Source organism: Neovison vison, chromosome 5 (genome assembly GCF_020171115.1).
Source record: "Neovison vison isolate M4711 chromosome 5, ASM_NN_V1, whole genome shotgun sequence".
NCBI lineage: Eukaryota > Metazoa > Chordata > Mammalia > Carnivora > Mustelidae > Neogale > Neogale vison.
In genome coordinates this window covers 166397221-166415089 of record NC_058095.1, presented here as the reverse complement: position 1 = coordinate 166415089, position 17869 = coordinate 166397221, and the positions used below count along the sequence as shown (strand labels likewise).

The following is a 17869-nucleotide window of genomic DNA, read 5'->3' as shown; positions in this document are numbered from 1 at the left end:
TCGCAGACCGGGAGCCGCAGCTCCGGGCGGGAAAGCGGCTTGGCCACGCGCCGGGGGCAGAGCTGGTCTGGGACAACGTGGCACACGCCCACCTCCCGAGCCCCGGCGACGTCTGCCTCTGGGGACAGAGGACAGTCTCTGTCCTCACGGCTCTGTGCTGCCATTCTGAGTGGCCGAGGACGCCATGTAAGGAAGGCGCGTGCCCCGGTAACACCCTGACAGACCAGGTGATGGACCCAGTGGCTACAGCGTGCGGCCCCTGGTCCTCCCTGCACGGAACACGGCTTGACCGCTCAGCCCTGAGGGTTCTGGTGCCTGATCATACCGCTGCTGAGCACTGGTGGCGCTCTAGGGACCGTCCCCCCAGGTGTGTCCCAAGAGGGGGCTGGCAGCCGCGGGCTGTGCTCTCCCCCCCGGTGCCTTCGGGGGGCCCCCTGCTGCGTCAGCTGCCCCCACGGACGGGTTCTTTCTCAGTCCATAGCCCGCGCGACTGGAGGCTGAGCAGGTCCCACTCTGAACGGCTGATAACACGTCACTGGGTCCTTCCCCCGGTCGGGTGCGCGGGGTGGGACCGAGGGACCTGGTGCTCCCTGGGCCTCTCTCGGAGGACCACCATCGGCCTCGTCGGGAGCAGAACACCCAGCCCTGTGGGGTCTGGGGAACCCTCAGGGTCCTCTTGATTCCGAACACCAGCCTCCACGGAGGAAGCCTCGTCGCCAGGGCTGTGAGCCGGAGAGCAAGACCAGCTCCGGGTCAAGCGCCAGGGTCTCGGCAGGGTGAGCGCGGGCACACCACAGAGGGCGGGCAGCCCTAATGTGCGCACAGAGCTGTGCCGTTACCATCATAGGGCAGAAGCTACGTGTACGGAAAGACCCGGAAGGCTAGCCACCGAAGTGAACGTGCTTCCAGAACATGACAGAGCGGACACGTCGTCCAAGAGAAAGGCCCGGACGGTCAACGGCGGCCCCCGGGCAGCAACCCACACTGATGTGTGCAGCGCAAGGGCCGCCAGGCGCGCGAGGCCCTCCAGAAGCAGCGCAGCCGTCCCCCCGCCCCCGTCTTCCCCCCCACCCCACCCAGGAAGTGCAGGGGTGTTTCTGGATTCGAGGGAGAGGCAGGCAACAGCTTTATTCCCAGGGGGCGCTGGGCCGGGGCTAGGGCAGTGGGGCCCGGAGAAGGCCTCGCAGGGTCGTGTTGGTGTTCATGAGCCTGCGCAGCCACTCGATGTACCGGGACACCCTGGTGTACACCCCGAAGTGGTCTTCGGCCGCACAGCCCTCCCCCCAGCTGACAATGCCCGTCAGGTACCAGGTGCCCTGGAACTTGGTGGCGTGCGGGCCCCCACTGTCCCCCTGGCAGGCGTCCTTGCTCCCGTCCAGGTAGCCGGCGCAGAACATGTTCTCGGTGACGGTGGGCGAGCCCTCCCACCGGCGCGACTGCTCTTGGCAGTCCTGGGTCATCACGCGGGGCACGTCGATGGCCATGAGCTGCACGGCCGTGGCGCCCCTGTGCAGCAGCTGGCCCCAGCCGCTGACGGTCGAGAAGCGGACGGAGGCCAGCGTCCTCTCGGAGAAGCTCTTCTCGGGCAGACATAGGGGCACCACGTGGTCTGTGAAGGTCACGGGCCTGTTCAGCTGCAGCAGAGCAATGTCGTGGTTCGTCTTGCCGGGGACGTACTTGTCGGGGATGAAGACCCGGGCCACGCGCCGCTCCTGCTCCTCGCCCTCCTGCTCGCGGAGGTCATGCTCCCCTGCGGGGACCAGCGGCGCTCATGCCTGCCCTGCGTCCAGCCCTGGCCAGCGGGAGCGGCTGCCCCCGGCGGCCACCCGCAGGCTCTGCGCGGGGTGTGAACGAGGTGATTCTGGGCTGCTGAGGGCGCAGGAGGTGGGGCTGCGGGGCCGGGCCGCTGCTGGCGGGTGAGGAGGGGCACCCGATGGCCTCTGTGTTTCCAGACCCTCCTCAGTGTCCTATGCCCACCGGGCAGAAGGCACCTACTGTAGCCCACGTGACCTTGGGGGCTCTTGGCCCAAGCGAGATGGGACTCGACCATGCCGTCCGGGACTTGACAGGAGTGGGACAGAGGCTGCGGCACAGTGGCCGCGGTGGGACCCAGGGCCCTGCAGTCTGCCCAGACACGCTGGTCTGGTCTGGCTGTGGAAGCCGGTCCCAGTCACACGTCCTTCTCCAGGTGTGTGTGTGTCGGGTTGGGGGGGCACCGAACCTACCCAAGACCACCGTCAGGTTTCTCCAGTTCTTCCGGGTTTTGAAGCAGTGCGCGGCGGAGACCACCCAGGCAGCGTCGAGCAGGGTTCCCCCGCATAGCAGCGCCCCGTCCACGGTCAGGATAGCCTGGACGGGCACCACACAGAGGTCATGTCCCCATCACGCTTCCCCGGGGACCCGCCTGCCCAGCGAGTGGCAGCCACAGAGAGCTCGTGGACACCTCAGGAGAGCCTGACCATGGGACGCGGCTGCTGGTGCCCCAGCCTGCCCAGTATCACCCCCAAGCTGGACCCGGCACCCCGGTCCACAGAGACGGCCCGGGGTCGCGCTCCCGGGCACGCGGGAAGAAAGGCCGCAAGCTGACCAAGCCAGGTTCTCGGCGCGCAGGAAGCTCCCCGTAAGTGCTTCCCGTCCTTCCTCCCGGAAGCAAGGAGTGCGCCTGAGCGACGAGCGACAGACACCTTCCCTGTGCTGGCTTTTCCACGGCGACGGAAGGAGCCAGAGTCTCTGGCTGGCCGGCCTGTGGACGGGGTCGAGCGGGAGGGCCAGAGGGAGGCCTGGCTGTGGGCGAGGCAGGTCGCCGTGTGCTCTGGTGAGGCGGCCGCCAGGAGGAAAGAGGCCGGACGTGGGCCCAGCGCGTCGGAGGTCAAAGGTCCCAAGTGTGGGCGGCAGGACCGAGGTTGCCAGGACCTGCCCCCTCCTCCTTGAGCCAGCAGCTGCTGGGACCCTCAGAGCACCGTGCTCCTGAGCCGGGTGACAACAGTGGCCTGTGGATCGGTGGCACAGCCCTGCCCGCTGAAGGCAGGACATCGGCACCTGAAAACAGCCAGCCAGGCTGACCGCGGCTCTGTGCTGCCCCCGGGGTGGCTGTTCCAGCTGCACCTGGGCCTGAATCTCAGTGGGTCTCAGTTTCCCCCCAGTAACATGGGTGAGGCGGCCCTCTCTCCTGGGGGAGGGGGTGGATGGTACTGAGGGGTCCTGGGTGGGAGCACGTGCTGGCTTCAGCCCCAGGACGGCCATCCCTGGGTCTCTCTGACCGGAACACAGAAACCCACCCTCTTGGGCCTGCCCTGCCTCCCAGAGACACCGCTGACTCCGGGCCCTCTGTGGAACCCATCTGCCCCGTCCGAGTGTGTCCCGCTCACAGTGTCCCTCTGAACACCAAACACGGGACTCTGCCCCGCTGAGGAGAGGGCCCTGGCCCCACGCAGGCTGCCAGTCCACCACTGGGAGGTGGGATGGGGCAGGGGCGGGCCCTGAGCTCCTGGGGCTGCAGCAGAGCCGGGCACTGGCTGCTCCGAACCCGCCTTGGTGCCACCAGTGGGCCTGACGAGGTTCCCATACGTCGAACACTCTGGGACAGTTTATGTCGCTGTCCCCACATGGAGGGTCCTGAGGACCCCGGGGTGGGACTCAGACCCGAGTGGGCACATCCTGCCCTTGCGAGGTGGGGATTTGGGCCCAGGGAGCCTGGGGGCCGGCGGCTCTGTATCTCCAGCAGGAAGCAGGCCCCAGGCGGCCCCAGGCTCCTGGCCGCACACGCATGCCTGCTGGACGGCAGGGCGCACTTGAGAATCCCGGCTTCCAAAGCCGGTGGGGGTGGGGCTTGGGCTGCGTTCAACCCCCGCTTTAGCCATGTGTCCCGGAGGCCTCGGTTCCCTCGCCTGTGGAGATGAGTGAGGCCAGCCGCCCCGAGCCGGAGCTGAGCTGACATCCGGATGGACAGAGGGGAGTGGGTAGGCGTGGGCGTCAGAACAAGGGGCAAGTGCCCTGCCCCAGCAGGGGTCCAGCGGCTGACCGCCCACTGTCCCTTGGAGGGCCTCAGAGTCTTACCTGCCAAGGACACTCCCCTTTGGGGCACACCCTGCCGCCCACGATGCGGCCTTGGGGGTTGCTGCCGTTTCTCTTCTCCAGAACAGGGATCTTCCCACACGGGTATTCCACTGCAGGAAACAAGACGTCGGCCGGGGCTTCATGCCTGATGATGAGCTGGTGAGGGCCGGGCTCCGGGGCTGCCCGGGGAAGGGCCACCCTTGCGGGAGCTCCTGCGGAAACGGAGGTCCCTCCCTCTGCAAGCTGGGCTCTGCTCACTCCCCAGGGGAATGACAGGCCGCCTTCCTGACGGAGGAGGCTGACCGGCCCTTGCCCGGTGGCACTGCCGTTTGGGGCACGCTCTGAGCTTCCCATCTCCCCAGTAAGGTCCCAGGGCCGGAGGAGGGACGGTTTAGACGCAGTGGCCCAACTTTAGGCTCTAGCCTGGCTGGGGTCCACCTTGCTCTGGACAGACAGGCCTCCGGTGCCCCCGCCGCTGGAACTTAGTTTGGGAAATTTCCGTTGCCCTCACAGTGCTTGCCTTCAGGAAGACCCGGACGCTGGACCGAGCGTGGTGGAGCCGGGCCGCGGCCGGGCAGGTGGAGCCTCCCGCTACTCCCCCCGCAAATAGGCAGGCGGCCTGGGCCCTCCAGGGAGCTGCGCCCGGGCTCTGTCCTGCCCATGGCCGCTGCGGCCTGCTCCCCAGGTGACGTAGAAGGTACGTCTCTCACCAGATGGCTGTGGCCGTGCAGGAACAGGAGCTGCTCCTCGGGAACGAGCAGGACACAGCCCTGCAGCTGGCCCCTGAGGACCCATTACCTGTGGGCGCGCAGGACACCCCGTCGTCTTGGAGCGTGTACCCCTCGTGGCAGCGGCAGGAGCGCCCGCCCTCGGCATGGTCACTGCAGTACTGCTCACAGCCACCGTTCTCATTCACGCAGACCAGCAGGTCCTTCTTGTCTGAGGACAGAAGGGGACAGACTGAGTGGGACCTCAGCGGGTCAGGGGGAAGCCAGCCCTCATTCAGCACTGGCCGTGGTGCTTCGCCGATGCGGCAGAGACACCAGGGACCTGCTGGCCCTGCGCTTTCATCCAAGGAGTGACCCAGGGCTGGGCGTGGTCCTGCGTCTGAGCAGCTTAATCAGCCGGCTTGGAGGACTGACCCGTGGGTTCTCTGGGCCGCACCCCCCAGCCCCTGGTGGGAACCAAGGACGACCCAGGGAAAGCAAAAGTCTCTTGGGGACAGTCAAAGTGTCCACTGAGAGGGGAGACCTGCTGGCAAGAGGCCCGGCGGGGGAGATGGTTTGACAGCCAGGCCCTGCTGCTCCTGTGAGCCGGCCGGGGCTGACCTCTGGCGCAGACAGATGGGGGTGAGGAACGTTCCTTCCGACTCTGAAGGGCAGTGCTATAGAGCGGGCGACACGGTTCGCTCACGGTGTCTGTCCAGGACCCCAGCAGGAAGGCCTGGCCGGGAAGTGAGTTCACACCAGGGCTCCTAAACATCATCGTCCCAGGGAAGTCACACGAGGGCTCATGAGCCTCATGGTCCTGAGGGACCTACGCTAGGGACCCTGACCCTCACGGTCCTGGGGGACTCAGAGCAGGGATCCTGAGCACAGAAGGCCGGGCGGAGACACGGAGGTTTTCTAGCCGGAAAAGTGGCCTCTGGTTTGCTTAGAGCAGAAGGTGGATGAGGCCCAGGGGAAGGGCTGCGGGTGTAACACGTATGTTTGTGTGATAAAGGATTAAATCCACCCAGAGAGCTCCCCGGAGGTGACCTCCACAGCCTGGCTGGTTCATTTGGACATGTTTAATTTAATCTGCCTGATAAGAATGTAGCTTCCCTGGGGGCCTTGGGTCACACTGGATGGTCTAACAACGTGACTCCTGGTGGGGTCTTGGGCCACCTCTGGAGGGGCTTGAGACTAAGGTCAGCCACGTCTCCAGGACCGAATACAGTCTCTGGACACAGAGGCTCAATGTGGTTCCTGGGGGTGGTGCTGACATTCCCTAAGTCTCGTCCCCCGTTGCTCTTGGAGAACGAGAGGATGTCCGGGAGACCCGCGGGGAGAGGACAGCGGGAAGCTCCGACCTGCCCCCGCTGACTTTATTTCGTACCCTCGCACTGTCACAAGCTGTAACTTCGAGTAGGTCAGCCTAGAGCCAGTTCTACGAGCCCTTTCGGCCAATCGGGGACCCTGAGCCCGCTGGCCTGACCTTGGCTCCAGTCCTGGAAAGTAACGTCTGTAACAGCAGCAGCGCGGGCAGATGCGGTTTTCCCAGCTCGGCCGGAGCCCACCCTGGGAGCGCGAGGCTCGTGGGGGTCCCCGGAAGCGCGCGGGCCCGGGTGTGGGACCAGCAGCGCAGATCCGAGACCCTCCCGCTGGCAGGCACCGGCCGCGCGCGTCGGCAACCTGGGGCTTCTCACTTGTCTCGCAGTTGCGGCCCTGGAAGCTGTCGGGGCAGAAGCAGATGTAGGACCCGAGCTGGTCTTCGCAGGAGCCTCCGTTCCGGCACGGGTTCGAGGCGCACTGGTCGCCGTCTGCGGAGGGCCTCGGAGTTGGTGCGGGCGAGGGGCCGGCGGGGCGCCCCCGGGCCGGCCGACTCACCGGTGTAAGAGCGCCAGAACTGCTCCTGCGGGAGCGGAGAAGCCGCGGCGTGGGGCGCGTGGCCGGGGAGCCCCGACGGTTCCGTTGGGGACCAGCTGAGGTTTCCCGGGGGAGAAAACGGATCCGTAACCCTAACCCTCCACCCGGACGGCGGCGGCCCCCGGAGGTCTCAAGTTTCCTCCTTCGGAGCCGAGTTTCCGTCCGACTCTGCCGCCTCTAGGGCGGGAACGTGGGACCCTCGCGCTCCGGGCCGCGCTCTCCTGCTCGGGGGCGAGAACGTGCCAAGGCCCAGGGACGTCGGTTCCGGGGAATCTCCTGGCCAAGCGGCCGGAGCGCAGGACGCCCGTCGGGGTCGCCCGGGCGAGAACTGCGGGAGGCTTCGAGAAGCGAAGCGGCGCCCAGATGGCGGGACCGTCCTCCGCGGCCGTGAAGGGCCGCGAGCCGCCCCCGCTGCGGAGGGAGGAACGGCCGGAGCGCGGCGCCCATCCCGACTCTCGGGCGGGCGGAGGAGCAGCGCCGGGTCGCGCGTGCGGACGCCGCGGAGGCGCGGACAGCGTGGGGGCGGGGCCAGCCCGGGACGCGAGGGGCCACGGAGCGAGCCGCCCTGCGCTGTGGGACGCGGAGCCGGGGCGCCGTGCGGCGGGGACGGGGTCGCCTCTGGGGGGTCCGGGGCGGGGGGACGGCCGGGCGCCTCAGGAGCGCCGCGGACCGCGGACGGCGCCCCTCCGAGCACAGGGGCGGGGCCGGGGGGCGCGCGCAGCCCGGGGGCGCCCCCTGCAGGGCACTCACGGCGCGCCGCGCGTCCTGGAAGATCTCCCGCGCCTCCTCCAGCGAGCAGCGCTCCTCGCGGCACTCCCTCTCCAGCGAGCCGGGCCTCAGCTCCTCCAGGAACGTGTTGGCGCGCCTCGGCCTGTGCAGGACGCCGTGCGCCTCCCTCTGCCTGAGGAACACTGGCCCGCGGGGCCGTGAGCCCGGGAGCCGCCGCGAGCCCGGGAGCCGCCGCGCGGCGCGCCCCCGAGTCCGGCTGCCCGGGCACGAGCGTCGGGCGCCGCGCACCCTGCCCCCCGCCGCTCCCCGCGCGCGCTCCCGGCCCCGCGCGCTCCCGCGTGTGCCCCCCGCCGCTCCCCGCGCGCGCTCCGAGACGAGGTGGGCGGCAGAGCGCGGACTCGCGGACGCGCGTGCGGCGGGAACGAGCTGAGGCGCCGCCGGCCGCGGGCGGAAGTCGCTCGTCAGCTTCCACAGTGCGCGGCGCGGCGGCCGCGGGAGCCCGTGCGTGGCGGGCGGCGAGTGCGGGGACGCCTGCGGGGTCCTGCGGGACGAGGGGGCGCCCGGGCGCGGCCTGCGGGAAGGGCCGGGAAGGCCTGCGGGAGCAGCGGCCGCGGCGACGGGCGTCTCCCGAGAGCCTCTCCGCCCCGGCGGCCCCCGAGCTCCAGCGCGTCCGCCCCGCGCCGCGTGGCCCCAGCCGCCCCCCGAAGGCCCGTCCCTCGCCTTCCACGGAGCGGCCGCGACCGCCGGAAGCCGAGGCCGCCCGGGGCGGCTGCCCGGGAGCGGCGCCGGCTCGTGGCCTTCCTCGGTGGCGGGAGGCGCGCTGACCCCGAAGGCCCGACGCCGCCCGCCCGCCTCGGCCCTGCCCCTTTCCTGCCGGCCCTTCGGGGGCCGCGTTCCTGCTCCGACGACGCTTCCCGCCCGCGCCCCCCGCTTCGGCCCCTCCAACCGCCGGACGCTGCGCGTGTCCCCGAGCCCCGGCCTCTGGCCACCGCCTTGCCAGCCAAGGGACCCACGGCACGGCCGCCCCGGGCCTGGCGCCCCCGCCCGCCCCGCCGCCTGCGCTTCCCGTCCGCGTGCGTCTGCGGAGAGTCTCGGCCGGTGGCGAGAGCCGGGGCCGCGCCCCGTCCTGCGCTGTGACCCCCGCTCCGAGCCGTAGGGCCGTGGGAGCCTCTCTGGGCCCTGAGCTGCCACCTCCTCCGGGGCCCCCGCGAGCGGCTCGCAGGTGGCTGTCCCCATTCTGCTATGGGGCCCCGGCGGGTGGGCTCAGGGCTCGCGAAGGCCACTCGGTGGGGAACGGGGCCGTCGGAGCCCGGTGTGGAGCCGAGGTTTCCTCGGGGCGCCCAGGCGCACGTACAGACCGCGTGGTCCTCAGAGGGCCCCGGACACGAGGACGCGACGTGGGCCGCAACCGTACAGACCCCGAGGCCGAGGCTGGGAAACCCCCCGGGACCCCCGGGGCTGGGCTGTGGGGGAGCCAAGCCAGGGCTGAGCGAGTGGGAAACCGAGTCCCAGAGGGGCGGGGAGCACAGCCGGGAGACCCGCAGACTCGGCTGCCGGAAGGGTCCTGGGAGGGGACGGGCAGGAGGGGACGGGGCAGCTCCGGGCGCAGGCTGAGGGGCCCCGTCTCTCGGGACGACCGCATTCTGCGCTCGTGTGTTCCCGGGGAGCCTGGTCTGGAAGGACGCGTTGACGGAGACTCAGGAACTCGCGGGGCCGGGGTTGCCACCGGCTGGAGGTGCCCAGAGCGGGATCAGCCCCGTCGACCCGCAGAGGACAGCGGATGTGCCCAGACAGGCCTCGGGAGCCAGAGGCAAGTCTGACAATTGTGGGGAATCCGTGAGAGCAGGGCAGCGAGGGGGACGGCCCTGGCCAGCACTGTCTTCCCGCCCGAGGAAGGACGAGGGCAGCCCTGCCCTCCCTACCGCCGTCATGCTGTCCCTCGGGTGCTGCAGGAATCGGGCTGGCTCTGTCCCACCCGGGCTAGCGGCTGGCATGGGACAGTGGCTGCCCGTGTCGCCACCTCGGCCACCTGCCGTCCTGGCAAGGCTCCGCGGGACCGCTTATAAAGCATGTCCTTCTGTCTCTGTGTTTAGCCCCTTCGTGCCGTGGTGGCGGGAGGGTGTCTGCGGTCACAGCTGTGTCCCCACCCCAACCCTGGCACCAGCTGACCGAAGAGCAGGAGAGCAGAGCGGGAAGGGTCCCGGGTGCAGATCCCCCCTGGGAGCAGCAGGGGACGCAGAGGCCAGCGGCCCGACAGCCCTTCACATGGCTTGCAGGGGACCCTCCACCCCGACGTACCTGTGGCCAGGGAGCCCTGCAGGCCCAGGAGAAGGCAGAGGAGGGCCAGCTCGCCCGCCTGGGAAACCATGCTGAGACCTGTGGGGTCACGCGGTCTGTGGACATTCCAGAAGTGGGGGTGGGCGGGCAAAGTCCTGGCCTCTGAGCTCCGCAGAGGGGTGGGGGAGGGAGGACTGGCCTCCCAAGCGCAGGGGCGGGGCGGCACCAGGTCCGTCCGGCACAGCCGTGTCTGCAAAGAGGGGGCCCCCTCGCGGAGACAGCGGTGGCGGACGTGTGTCGACCACGTGCCCCTAAATGCTCTTGGGAGCCCTGAAGCCCCGCACTTAGCACGGCGGCCGGACTCAGCACGTGGACAGCCGCGCCGCGGTCGTGACTCCGGGGAGAGCAGAGAAAATCTGGGGGTGGACGTCCGTGTTGCCAGGGGGGCTGCCGCAGACACCGACGCAGGCCTCTCAGCCAGGGGCCCTCGCTTCCCGGGTGAGCCGCAGAGCCTTGGGGAGCAGGAGATGGGGCTCCCGCCATCCTGGGCCCAGGCCACCCGCCCAGTGACCCCCCATCCAGGGTTGGCAGAAGGGGCGGCTTTTCCCGGATGTCAGGCTTCCCTTGCCGAGTTGGACCGTCCTGGGCCCCCGGCACTGTCGGTTACTGCAAGACGGCCACGGCCACCTGGCCTCCAGCGGCGTGCGCTCCATCCTCGGCAAAATGGCTGAGGCCGGGCGCTGGCAGGGCTCATCTCTGGGTGGGAGCCCACGGCCCTGCTCCTGACCACAGGGCCCCAGCTCGAACCCCTGCGGGAAGTTCCCTGGGGACAGGTGGCTCACTTCTGCGGTTTCTGGTTGTGACTTTCAGCAGTTGCTTGGGAATTTGTTCTTGGTGGGGGAGGGACCTGGCCCTTTCGGCGGGCACTGGAGCGGGGCCTTCTTGGGGGCGGGGTCCCCCGGGCGCCCCAGACGCAGCCGCCACGCTCAAATGAGACTCCTGGGTGTCCTGACTCCATTTCCACCTAGCACGAGAACGGGTTCCTTCCTAAGTCTGCATTACCAAATTGGGCTGCTGTGTCCTCTGGGAGGTGGAGAGGCTGTGGGTCCCGGGCTGGTGCATGAACAGCAGCTGTGACCCGGGCCTCAGAGGCCACAGGCCGAGGTGGGTGGAGTGCCCCAGGCACGCTCCCTCGGGCCTAGAAGCTGCCTGCCGTAGACCGAGCTAGGGCCTTCCCGGACTCCTGGGGGCCTGGCTGGGGGCCACTGGGACTCCCACACCGGGAATCTGTCCTCTGCCAGCTCTGGAGGCCACAGGTCGCCAGAGACATCATCCATCCTCGGGTCGGGGCCTGCTTGGGTCACCCATCTAGCCAGTTACAGCCAAGACGGTTCTGCTTGCGAGAGAGGCTGCGCTCCGGGCCGCTGGGCGGGTACAAGCACAGGGAGCTTGGTCACTCCGGTGCCGTGTGCCTCGAGCAGCGTCTGGCTGTGGACTCGGGCCGACCGGCCGGGAGGGGCAGGAAAGGGACGCTCCTTCTCCGACTGCCCAAAGCTGTGGGGAACAGGTTTTCATGGACAGCACCTGCCAGGCAGCAGAGGTCCGTGTGGACCTGGGACACGCACTGGAGCCCTCAAGCCCATGGCTGGTGTGGGTCCTCCGGGGAGTTCAGGGCAGCAGAGGGCAGCGGGGGGGTGGCCTTTGGTCCGTGAAAGACAGTCGCGTGCAGGCAAATAGCCGTTGTACCCCAGGCCCACGCGGCGAGTGGAGGCAGAACGGGGCGGCTAGCTGGAGAAGGCCGCGCAGCCCCGTGTGCGGTCTCGCAGCAGAGGGCTGGGCTCAGGGAGCAGGACCCCGCCTGCACCCTTCGCTCGTGGCCAACGGTCCGCTGACTGAGGCAGGCCCACAACAGCACAGGGCTGGGTCTTACACTGGCACCTGGCCCGTGGGTCCGAGGAGGGGCTCCTGGGGGGCCAGTGCCTGCAACGTCTCTGCTCTGCTCTCGGAGTGATCTGGTTGTACCGCGTCTCTTAGCCTGACCCACTGCATCTGATTTGGTCCCTCCGAACAGGTTGGTGTGGCGAGATCTGGTGTGTGGGTGAGCGCAGCGTGGACTGGCCTCCAGGTTCCCTGCTGTGGGTCACGCCTCCCTTCCCCCCATCCCCCTACCCGGACCCTGCCTGGCTCAGAAGTCACCACTTGGCCTCTCGTTCCAAAACGGTGATTTCCCATGTCCTCTGTTACCTTTACATGGTCAACACAGTATGCGTGTTATTTCCATCACTTCTTGACCAAATGCAGCGTGTGGGTCACCGTCTGGGTCGCGCTCACGGCCGGCCACGTTTCCTGTGGGAGCTCGTGGTGCTGCGTGGACCAGTGTGAGCGCGATGCGCCTGTGGGGCGGGCGGAGTTCTGGGCTTTTACAGACGAAGGCAGACAGCGAGAGGGGCTGATATTTATTCAAACTCCATACAGTAAAGAACTCTGATTTTTAAATTTCACTTACATCAGCAGAAAAAAAAAAAAAGACCTGGAACGAAACAAGAAGCAGTGACAGGAACAGGAGGTTTTAAAGTGCCTTAACGAAGAGAGGACCCCAGCGTGGTGATGCCGCCGAGGTGGCCGGGGCGGTCGGCGGGGGGCTCCCGCTGAGCAGCCCACGGAGGAAACCATCAGACACGGCCCGTCCCACGCCTAGACGCCAAGGAAGGCCACAGAGACACATGGAGGTCGGCCACCAGGGGCCTCGCGGGCGGCGGGTGCGGGGCTCAGGGAGGGTTGTGAGGGACAGTTTCCAGCGCGCCCCTGACACGGGACCCCTATGTACACACCCACACATGCACACAGAAAACTATCCGCCCCCAGCAGATACAGACTGTGTTTCCAAAGAACAGACTTTGTTTCTGAAACAAAAAGGTAAAACAGAAGTGTTTTCTTTCGGGTCCTGCCTCGGCTTCAGTAACGGACTCCTTGTGTTTCCGAGTTCAGGGGGTTGACCGAGCGCGGGAGGTGGCCGCGGAGGCCGGCAGAGGCTCGCGGTTTCCCCGAGGCCCGTGTGGGGACTGCTTCACACAGTACCCAGCTAAACCACACTTCGCTGATTCTTTAAAAACAATAAAAAATTCCAATTCTGTGAAGCTAGTTAAAAAAATCAAGTCCCCCCCCCTTTTTTTGGTAGAAAAGAAGCTAAATATTTTAACTTAGAGTTTAAATTTTCTTTTGAAAATTAACTTACACAGATAAGGGCGTCTCCGTGGTTTCTATTGCTGTTTGTAGAAACACTGCTGGATTTTACCAGGGGCCTGTTCCCAGGTGGGCTTGGGGGGGCTCCGGTCCCCCTGAGAGCCCCAGATCTCCCCGCAGTACAAACAACGTGCTGTTCTGTAATCCCCGGTAACAGAAAATACTTTTATATCAAATACAGTATCAAATTGTCATTTCATGTAAACACAGTGATTCTTGGTAAAGATTAGCGGCCAGAGTACCACAAAAAATGGCCATGGAATTAATCCCTGCTTTAAAAAAAACTTGTAAAAGACAAAACAGTCACCCCACCAAGCTGCTGGGTCAGTGGACTCGCCTCTCCCACAACACACTTGCTCCTGCAGGAGGCACCGGACCAGCAATGCCGGGACACACTGAGCGGCCAGGACCGGCTCCTGGCAGCGGCCCGGCACCCTCCGTCCGTCCTGGTTTTCCCGGAAAGCTCGGTGCACTTTGGTCTTCCCATGCACCTGGCTTCTGCACCGTCTGCGGGGCTGGTCCCGGTGTGGAGGCCGGAGGGCAGACTTCCAGAACCTTCTCTCTGCAGCCCCTGCATCTGCACCTCGGAGCTCCATGGGCAGCGGGCGGCTCCTCGGTGGGGTCTTGGCAGGGTCCTCATTCCCCAGGGTCTTAGAGCACCGTGCCCTCACCAAACTAAGCAAGCCCAAGCAAAGGAGAACTTAGAGGCTCGCAGGCGGCTGTCCTGCACGGCCCGGCGCTACCCCTGGAGCTCTGAGAGGGGGGCCCCACAGCTCTCGCCGCAGCTGGAGGAGGCACTCAGCAGGGTGGACCCCGCACTGGACTCTGCGGGAAAACCAGGCGAGAACGGCTGCGGCTCGGAACCTGCACGCTCCCGCGCACGGCTGCGGAAGCCCGCGGGCTCGGGGAGTGGCCGGCACAGGGCCGGGGTCTTACCTGAGCTGCTCAGGCACTGAGCTGAGCCGGATGTGCAGAGGAGCGAGGCCAGGCTGCTGGCCGGCACCCAGCTTTCCTTGCTGGAGGTCAGGTTCCTGACATACCTGAGAAGGCGTGGGCCGGTCAGGGCTCCAGCTGTGTGCCCCCCACCTGCCCTGGGGGGGTCTTGGGCCCGACCCCTCCCCCGCCCCTTGCAGGCATCTTACCAAAGGCCCTCGTCACCCTCCTGTACCACCTCCACCACGTCCCCACTTCTCACGGCAAACGCGTCAGGGCTTCCCTTTTCGTCGCCCAGCACGACCGTGTACTTTCCTGGGACCTGGGGTCAGAGGACACAGCAGGTCAAACAGCACAGTCTGCGGCCCCCACACCGAGCAAGAGTACATGGCTGTCTGCCGCAGGCAGGGGCCTAGGTGGGCGTCCAGCGCCCAACAGGAGAAGGAACACGAGCATTTCATGAGGGCCCTGCTGTTTGTGGGGCTTCTGATGGAACTGTCACCTTAAATGGGGAAGAGCTGGTCCTAGGATATGTCAGGTCTCTCACTGCGACCATGTTAAAAACCCAACTAACCTCCAAAGTGCCCCTGACTCACACCTGCTGGTCCCGCCTCACAGCACCCCCTACTCCAGCCGGCCTCAAACACTCCAAAGGCATCCCTCAGCCCCAGGACATTTGCATGTGCCGTTCCCTCCTCTTTGGCTCCCACGTGAAAGGCAGCCATGCCCACCCAACATGCCCTGTATTTTACCACCTTTTTCTTTGCCTCCCTGTGAGAGTGGACACTTGTGTATTTGTCCTCTGCTCTGTGTTTGGTGTCTAGACTACCTGGAACCCAGTGTACACTCAATCCGTTCACGCGGACAAAGCTCTGCTGTGTGGAGCCCTGGGGCGTGGCCCAGGGCAGCGCTAAGCATGTACTGTCTGTTGGTGTGACCCTGACTCTGATGATTCACATGTAAATGGCTTCCCCTTGCCACACATGGGAAAGAAAGGGCCTGTGGAGAACCAGGATCCGCCTTTGGTCAGCTGAGTTCTCTGAAAAGCAGGGAGAGTCGTGTGCACAGCGTTGCAGACGCTCCCAAGGGTATTCCCCTTCTCTGGAGAGCAGATCAGGTGTGTGCACTGTTTGCCCTCCGGGAAGCCCATCTGCCGCGGGTCTGGTGGTGCAGGAGGGGGGTGGGCACGTAGCCACAGCGAGCCCTCACGGCCAAGATCCCCCCACCCAGCAGCCTCGGGAGCCACGGCACCGTGGTCACGCTCTGGAGTTTTCCCACCTGGGGCCCTGGTGCTGGGCCGACGGCCCAGGGGCCCCAAGATTACCAGCTTCCTGGGCGCCACTCTGCCTTCCTCCTCTGCGTCTGAGGAATTAATGAGCTCTTCAGCACTGGACCAGCCGTCGTCCTCAGGGGCTTCCGAGGGCTGAGAGGTTTTGGTCCAACCTGAGAGAGAGCAGACTCCAGTGAGGGCCACCTTCCAACACAAGCCTGCCTGAAGGGGGTCTTCACAGGTCCCGCGACCCGATCCCGTGCACCCGGAGGGGTCTGCTCCCTCCCCAGGAGCTGGCCACACGGCGGACTCCGGAATGACTGCTGACACGCGTGCCTCAGCTGTCCTTGTCCGGGGAGACAGGGCCCAGAGCACCTGCTTCTGTTGCCCGGCCAGCCCAGGGGAAGCGACGAGCCCAGCCCCTCGGGGAGGTGATCCCAGGCTCTGCCATGATGCTCCTGCCCGTGGCCCTGGGGCACCCAGCCCGAAGGGACACCAGCTGAGATGCCACAATCCATCCATGCTGGAGCGAACGCCAACAAAGGGAAGGAGTCGGCAGTTCGCACCTGGAGCCTGCGACACCCGTCACACCGCCTGAAGGCCCACCCCTGACCAGCCGCAGAGGGCGCAGCGCAGGCCCTGCGTGAGGTCAGGTGCCGTGGCCCTCTCTGGACCGGCCAGCAGGCGCCGCACACAGACCCGAGTCACGCCTCTGCGAGGCTGGGGTTCCTTTCCTGGCCCCTGGCAGGAGCTCTGGCCACAGAGCGTGGCTGGGCCAGCACGTGGGGGCAGAGCCCCCCAGGGTCTTCCTGACATGCGCACGTACCCCTCAGCAGGGTTTGCCCCGCCGGGCAGCCCCAGAGACCGGCACCGCATTTCCCACGTGCAGGAAATGTCGGGCAGAAAGTGAGCAAGTTGAGGGCAGTCTGCAGACGACGGCTTCCCGGTTCTGAACACAGTAACGGCCCGCAGTGGGGTGGCAGGCGGGAGCCCCTCTGGGGCCTGAGGACCACGGGCACCGCCTGGGGCGGGGGCACAGCGGCAGGAGGCCAGCGGGCCCGGGAGGGAAGACGGCTCGCCGGCTTGGGCTTGGCGTGCCCGTTCCAGATCCCAGGTGGCCTGGCAGGAAGTGCACTTTCCCTGAGGACAAGGGCTCTCTCCCCTCTGTGAGGCAGGGGGGCACAGACACTAGTGGCCAGACAGGCCCGTCCCTGCGGCCTGTGGTGTTTCCAGTTGGCCATGAGACGCTTCTGCTAAAGGGACGTTAGGAGTCTTATCTCCCGTAGAGGGGAGCCGGGCCCCGGAGCTCCCCGTCAGCCAGCAGAGCTGGGCCTGGAAGGAGAGTGTGGGAAACACAGAGGCCCCTGGTGTCCTGGGACCCCATGCCACAGCAGCAGGCCTGGCGCCAGAGAGCCCGCGAGCCTGGCCTTCTCAGGGCTGGGCCACGGGTCGAATGGCAGGGGCTGGCATGTGTGCGGGAATGGGGCACTGGGGTTTTCCGCTGCAAACCACCCAGCCGTGTGTGCCTGGCTCGTCTGGGGTGTGCACAGGGTGCCAAGGGCAGAAAAGGCACAGGCAGGGGAGCCTGGGGGTCCTGGCGCCAGGCAGCCTGGCTGGGGGTCTCCTGCTTCAGCCCAGCGTCGGACGCGGGGCTCCTGGTCACGGAGGACAGACACATGTCTGAGGACGGTGAGCACAGAAAGGCAGAGACTGTTCTTCAGGGAGACTCCTACAGGTGGGACGGCCATGTGGCCCACGGACTGCCGAGCGACGGGACACTCCCTCCGCTGCCCTTGGGTGCCCCGGAGAAGGGAGGGTTTTGGAGGCACAGAGCTGAGGGGGTGGCCCGCGGGGATCCCTCAGCCCCAAAGCGTCTGGAGGAGGGTTCCCTATCAGCCTCGAGCTGCATCTCTGCTTTAAAAACCTTGTGACCGGGGCATTAGGGAGGTACTGATGCCCAACGCACCTGAGGCACCGATGGGGGCCAAGGAGACCCATGTCCGGGACCCGGACGGCACCCCTGGACCTACGCAGACGTTGGCGAGTTTGTGGGACATTATGCTAATGTGACCATGAACGCGGTCCCCTCTATTCTCTCCAAGATAGTCCCTGACGTTGACACCGAGGAAAATGATGGGCAGATGAAGCTTCTCGGGCAGCAAGCGTGTAAGCATTTGCGAGAGCGACCAGGACACCCGTGGCTCACTGTAGTGGGAGTGGAGGGGGAGACTGGGGGGGGGTCACATCTTTGGGGACCTTATGAAGCTGCCTCCTCTTCCTGTCACAGGTGAGAAGACATAACTTGGCTGAAAGGCGGTAGGAGCCGTGGGCGACTGTCCACCGGTAGGCTCAAGCCCTTTCACCAGCTTTTGCACGAGGGACGTCAGCCAGGGGAATGCTCTGACGTCTCCAGGACTTAAGTAGAAAATGAGGCCGTCAACGGAGAAGTGAGCCCTGTCCCAGGCTTGGGACCTCAGAGGTGGCCCCTGGGCACTGCCCACCCACGTGCGGACTGTGGGAAGCCGCCAGCCTCCGAGCCGTGATGTGGGGGCAGGCACAGAGCTGCTGTCTGGGTCTCGGGCACACAGATTTGTACTCGAGGCCGAGTGTGCTGGGTGACCCCTGGGGGATCCTGGGGGCATGTTGGGAACCTTCATAATCGTTGGAAAATTCACTTTGCTAATCTCTCACTGCAAACTTCAGACCCTCGGCCTGGGCTGGGGGGAGGTTCCTT

At 66.5% G+C, this 17869-nt stretch overlaps 2 protein-coding genes across 13 annotated transcripts in view; both read right to left on the bottom strand.

Annotated features, from left to right (window-relative positions):
- Positions 1-1102: 1102 nt before the first annotated feature.
- Positions 1103-9815, bottom strand: F7 (coagulation factor VII). Of its 4 annotated transcripts, none has more exons than XM_044250154.1 (9): positions 9711-9815; positions 7434-7594; positions 6645-6669; positions 6464-6577; positions 4855-4995; positions 4057-4166; positions 2685-3039; positions 2226-2349; positions 1663-1750 (listed from the first exon to the last, which is right to left on the bottom strand). In XM_044250154.1, the coding sequence occupies exons 1-9, from the start codon at positions 9778-9780 to the stop codon at positions 1741-1743; spliced, it is 1110 nt and encodes a 369-aa protein (XP_044106089.1). In that variant the 5' UTR covers positions 9781-9815; the 3' UTR covers positions 1663-1740. The 4 variants fall into 4 exon arrangements, with proteins under 4 accessions (XP_044106087.1, XP_044106088.1, XP_044106089.1 ...); XM_044250155.1 differs by having other exon boundaries at positions 2685-3018; XM_044250152.1 differs by lacking the exon at positions 2685-3039 and having other exon boundaries at positions 1103-1750.
- A 3256-nt stretch (positions 9816-13071) lies between these two features.
- MCF2L (MCF.2 cell line derived transforming sequence like) overlaps positions 13072-17869 on the bottom strand; it is a 129263-nt gene continuing 124465 nt past the window's right edge. For 8 of the 9 annotated variants that reach the window (XM_044250142.1, XM_044250147.1, XM_044250148.1 and 5 more), the window contains 4 exons: positions 15190-15308; positions 14075-14187; positions 13869-13972; positions 13072-13757 (listed from right to left, as the gene is read on the bottom strand). In XM_044250142.1, the coding sequence (XP_044106077.1) occupies positions 13672-13757; positions 13869-13972; positions 14075-14187; positions 15190-15308 (422 nt within the window). In that variant the 3' untranslated portion in view covers positions 13072-13671. The remainder of the gene's footprint in view (positions 13758-13868; positions 13973-14074; positions 14188-15189; positions 15309-17869) is intronic. The other variant, XM_044250144.1, reaches the window with a different exon arrangement.

Bases quoted from the DNA above. Each gene is read 5' to 3' on its own strand.
- F7 (XM_044250152.1), bottom strand. From the start codon at position 9,780: ATGGTTTCCCAGGCGGGCGAGCTGGCCCTCCTCTGCCTTCTCCTGGGC. The intron at 6,670-7,433 runs GTGAGTGCCCTG...CCGCTCCCGCAG, and splicing joins TCCAGGACGCGCGGCGCGCC to GAGCAGTTCTGGCGCTCTTA. The intron at 2,350-4,056 runs GTAAGACTCTGA...GTGCCCGTCCAG, and splicing joins AAGGGGAGTGTCCTTGGCAG to GCTATCCTGACCGTGGACGG.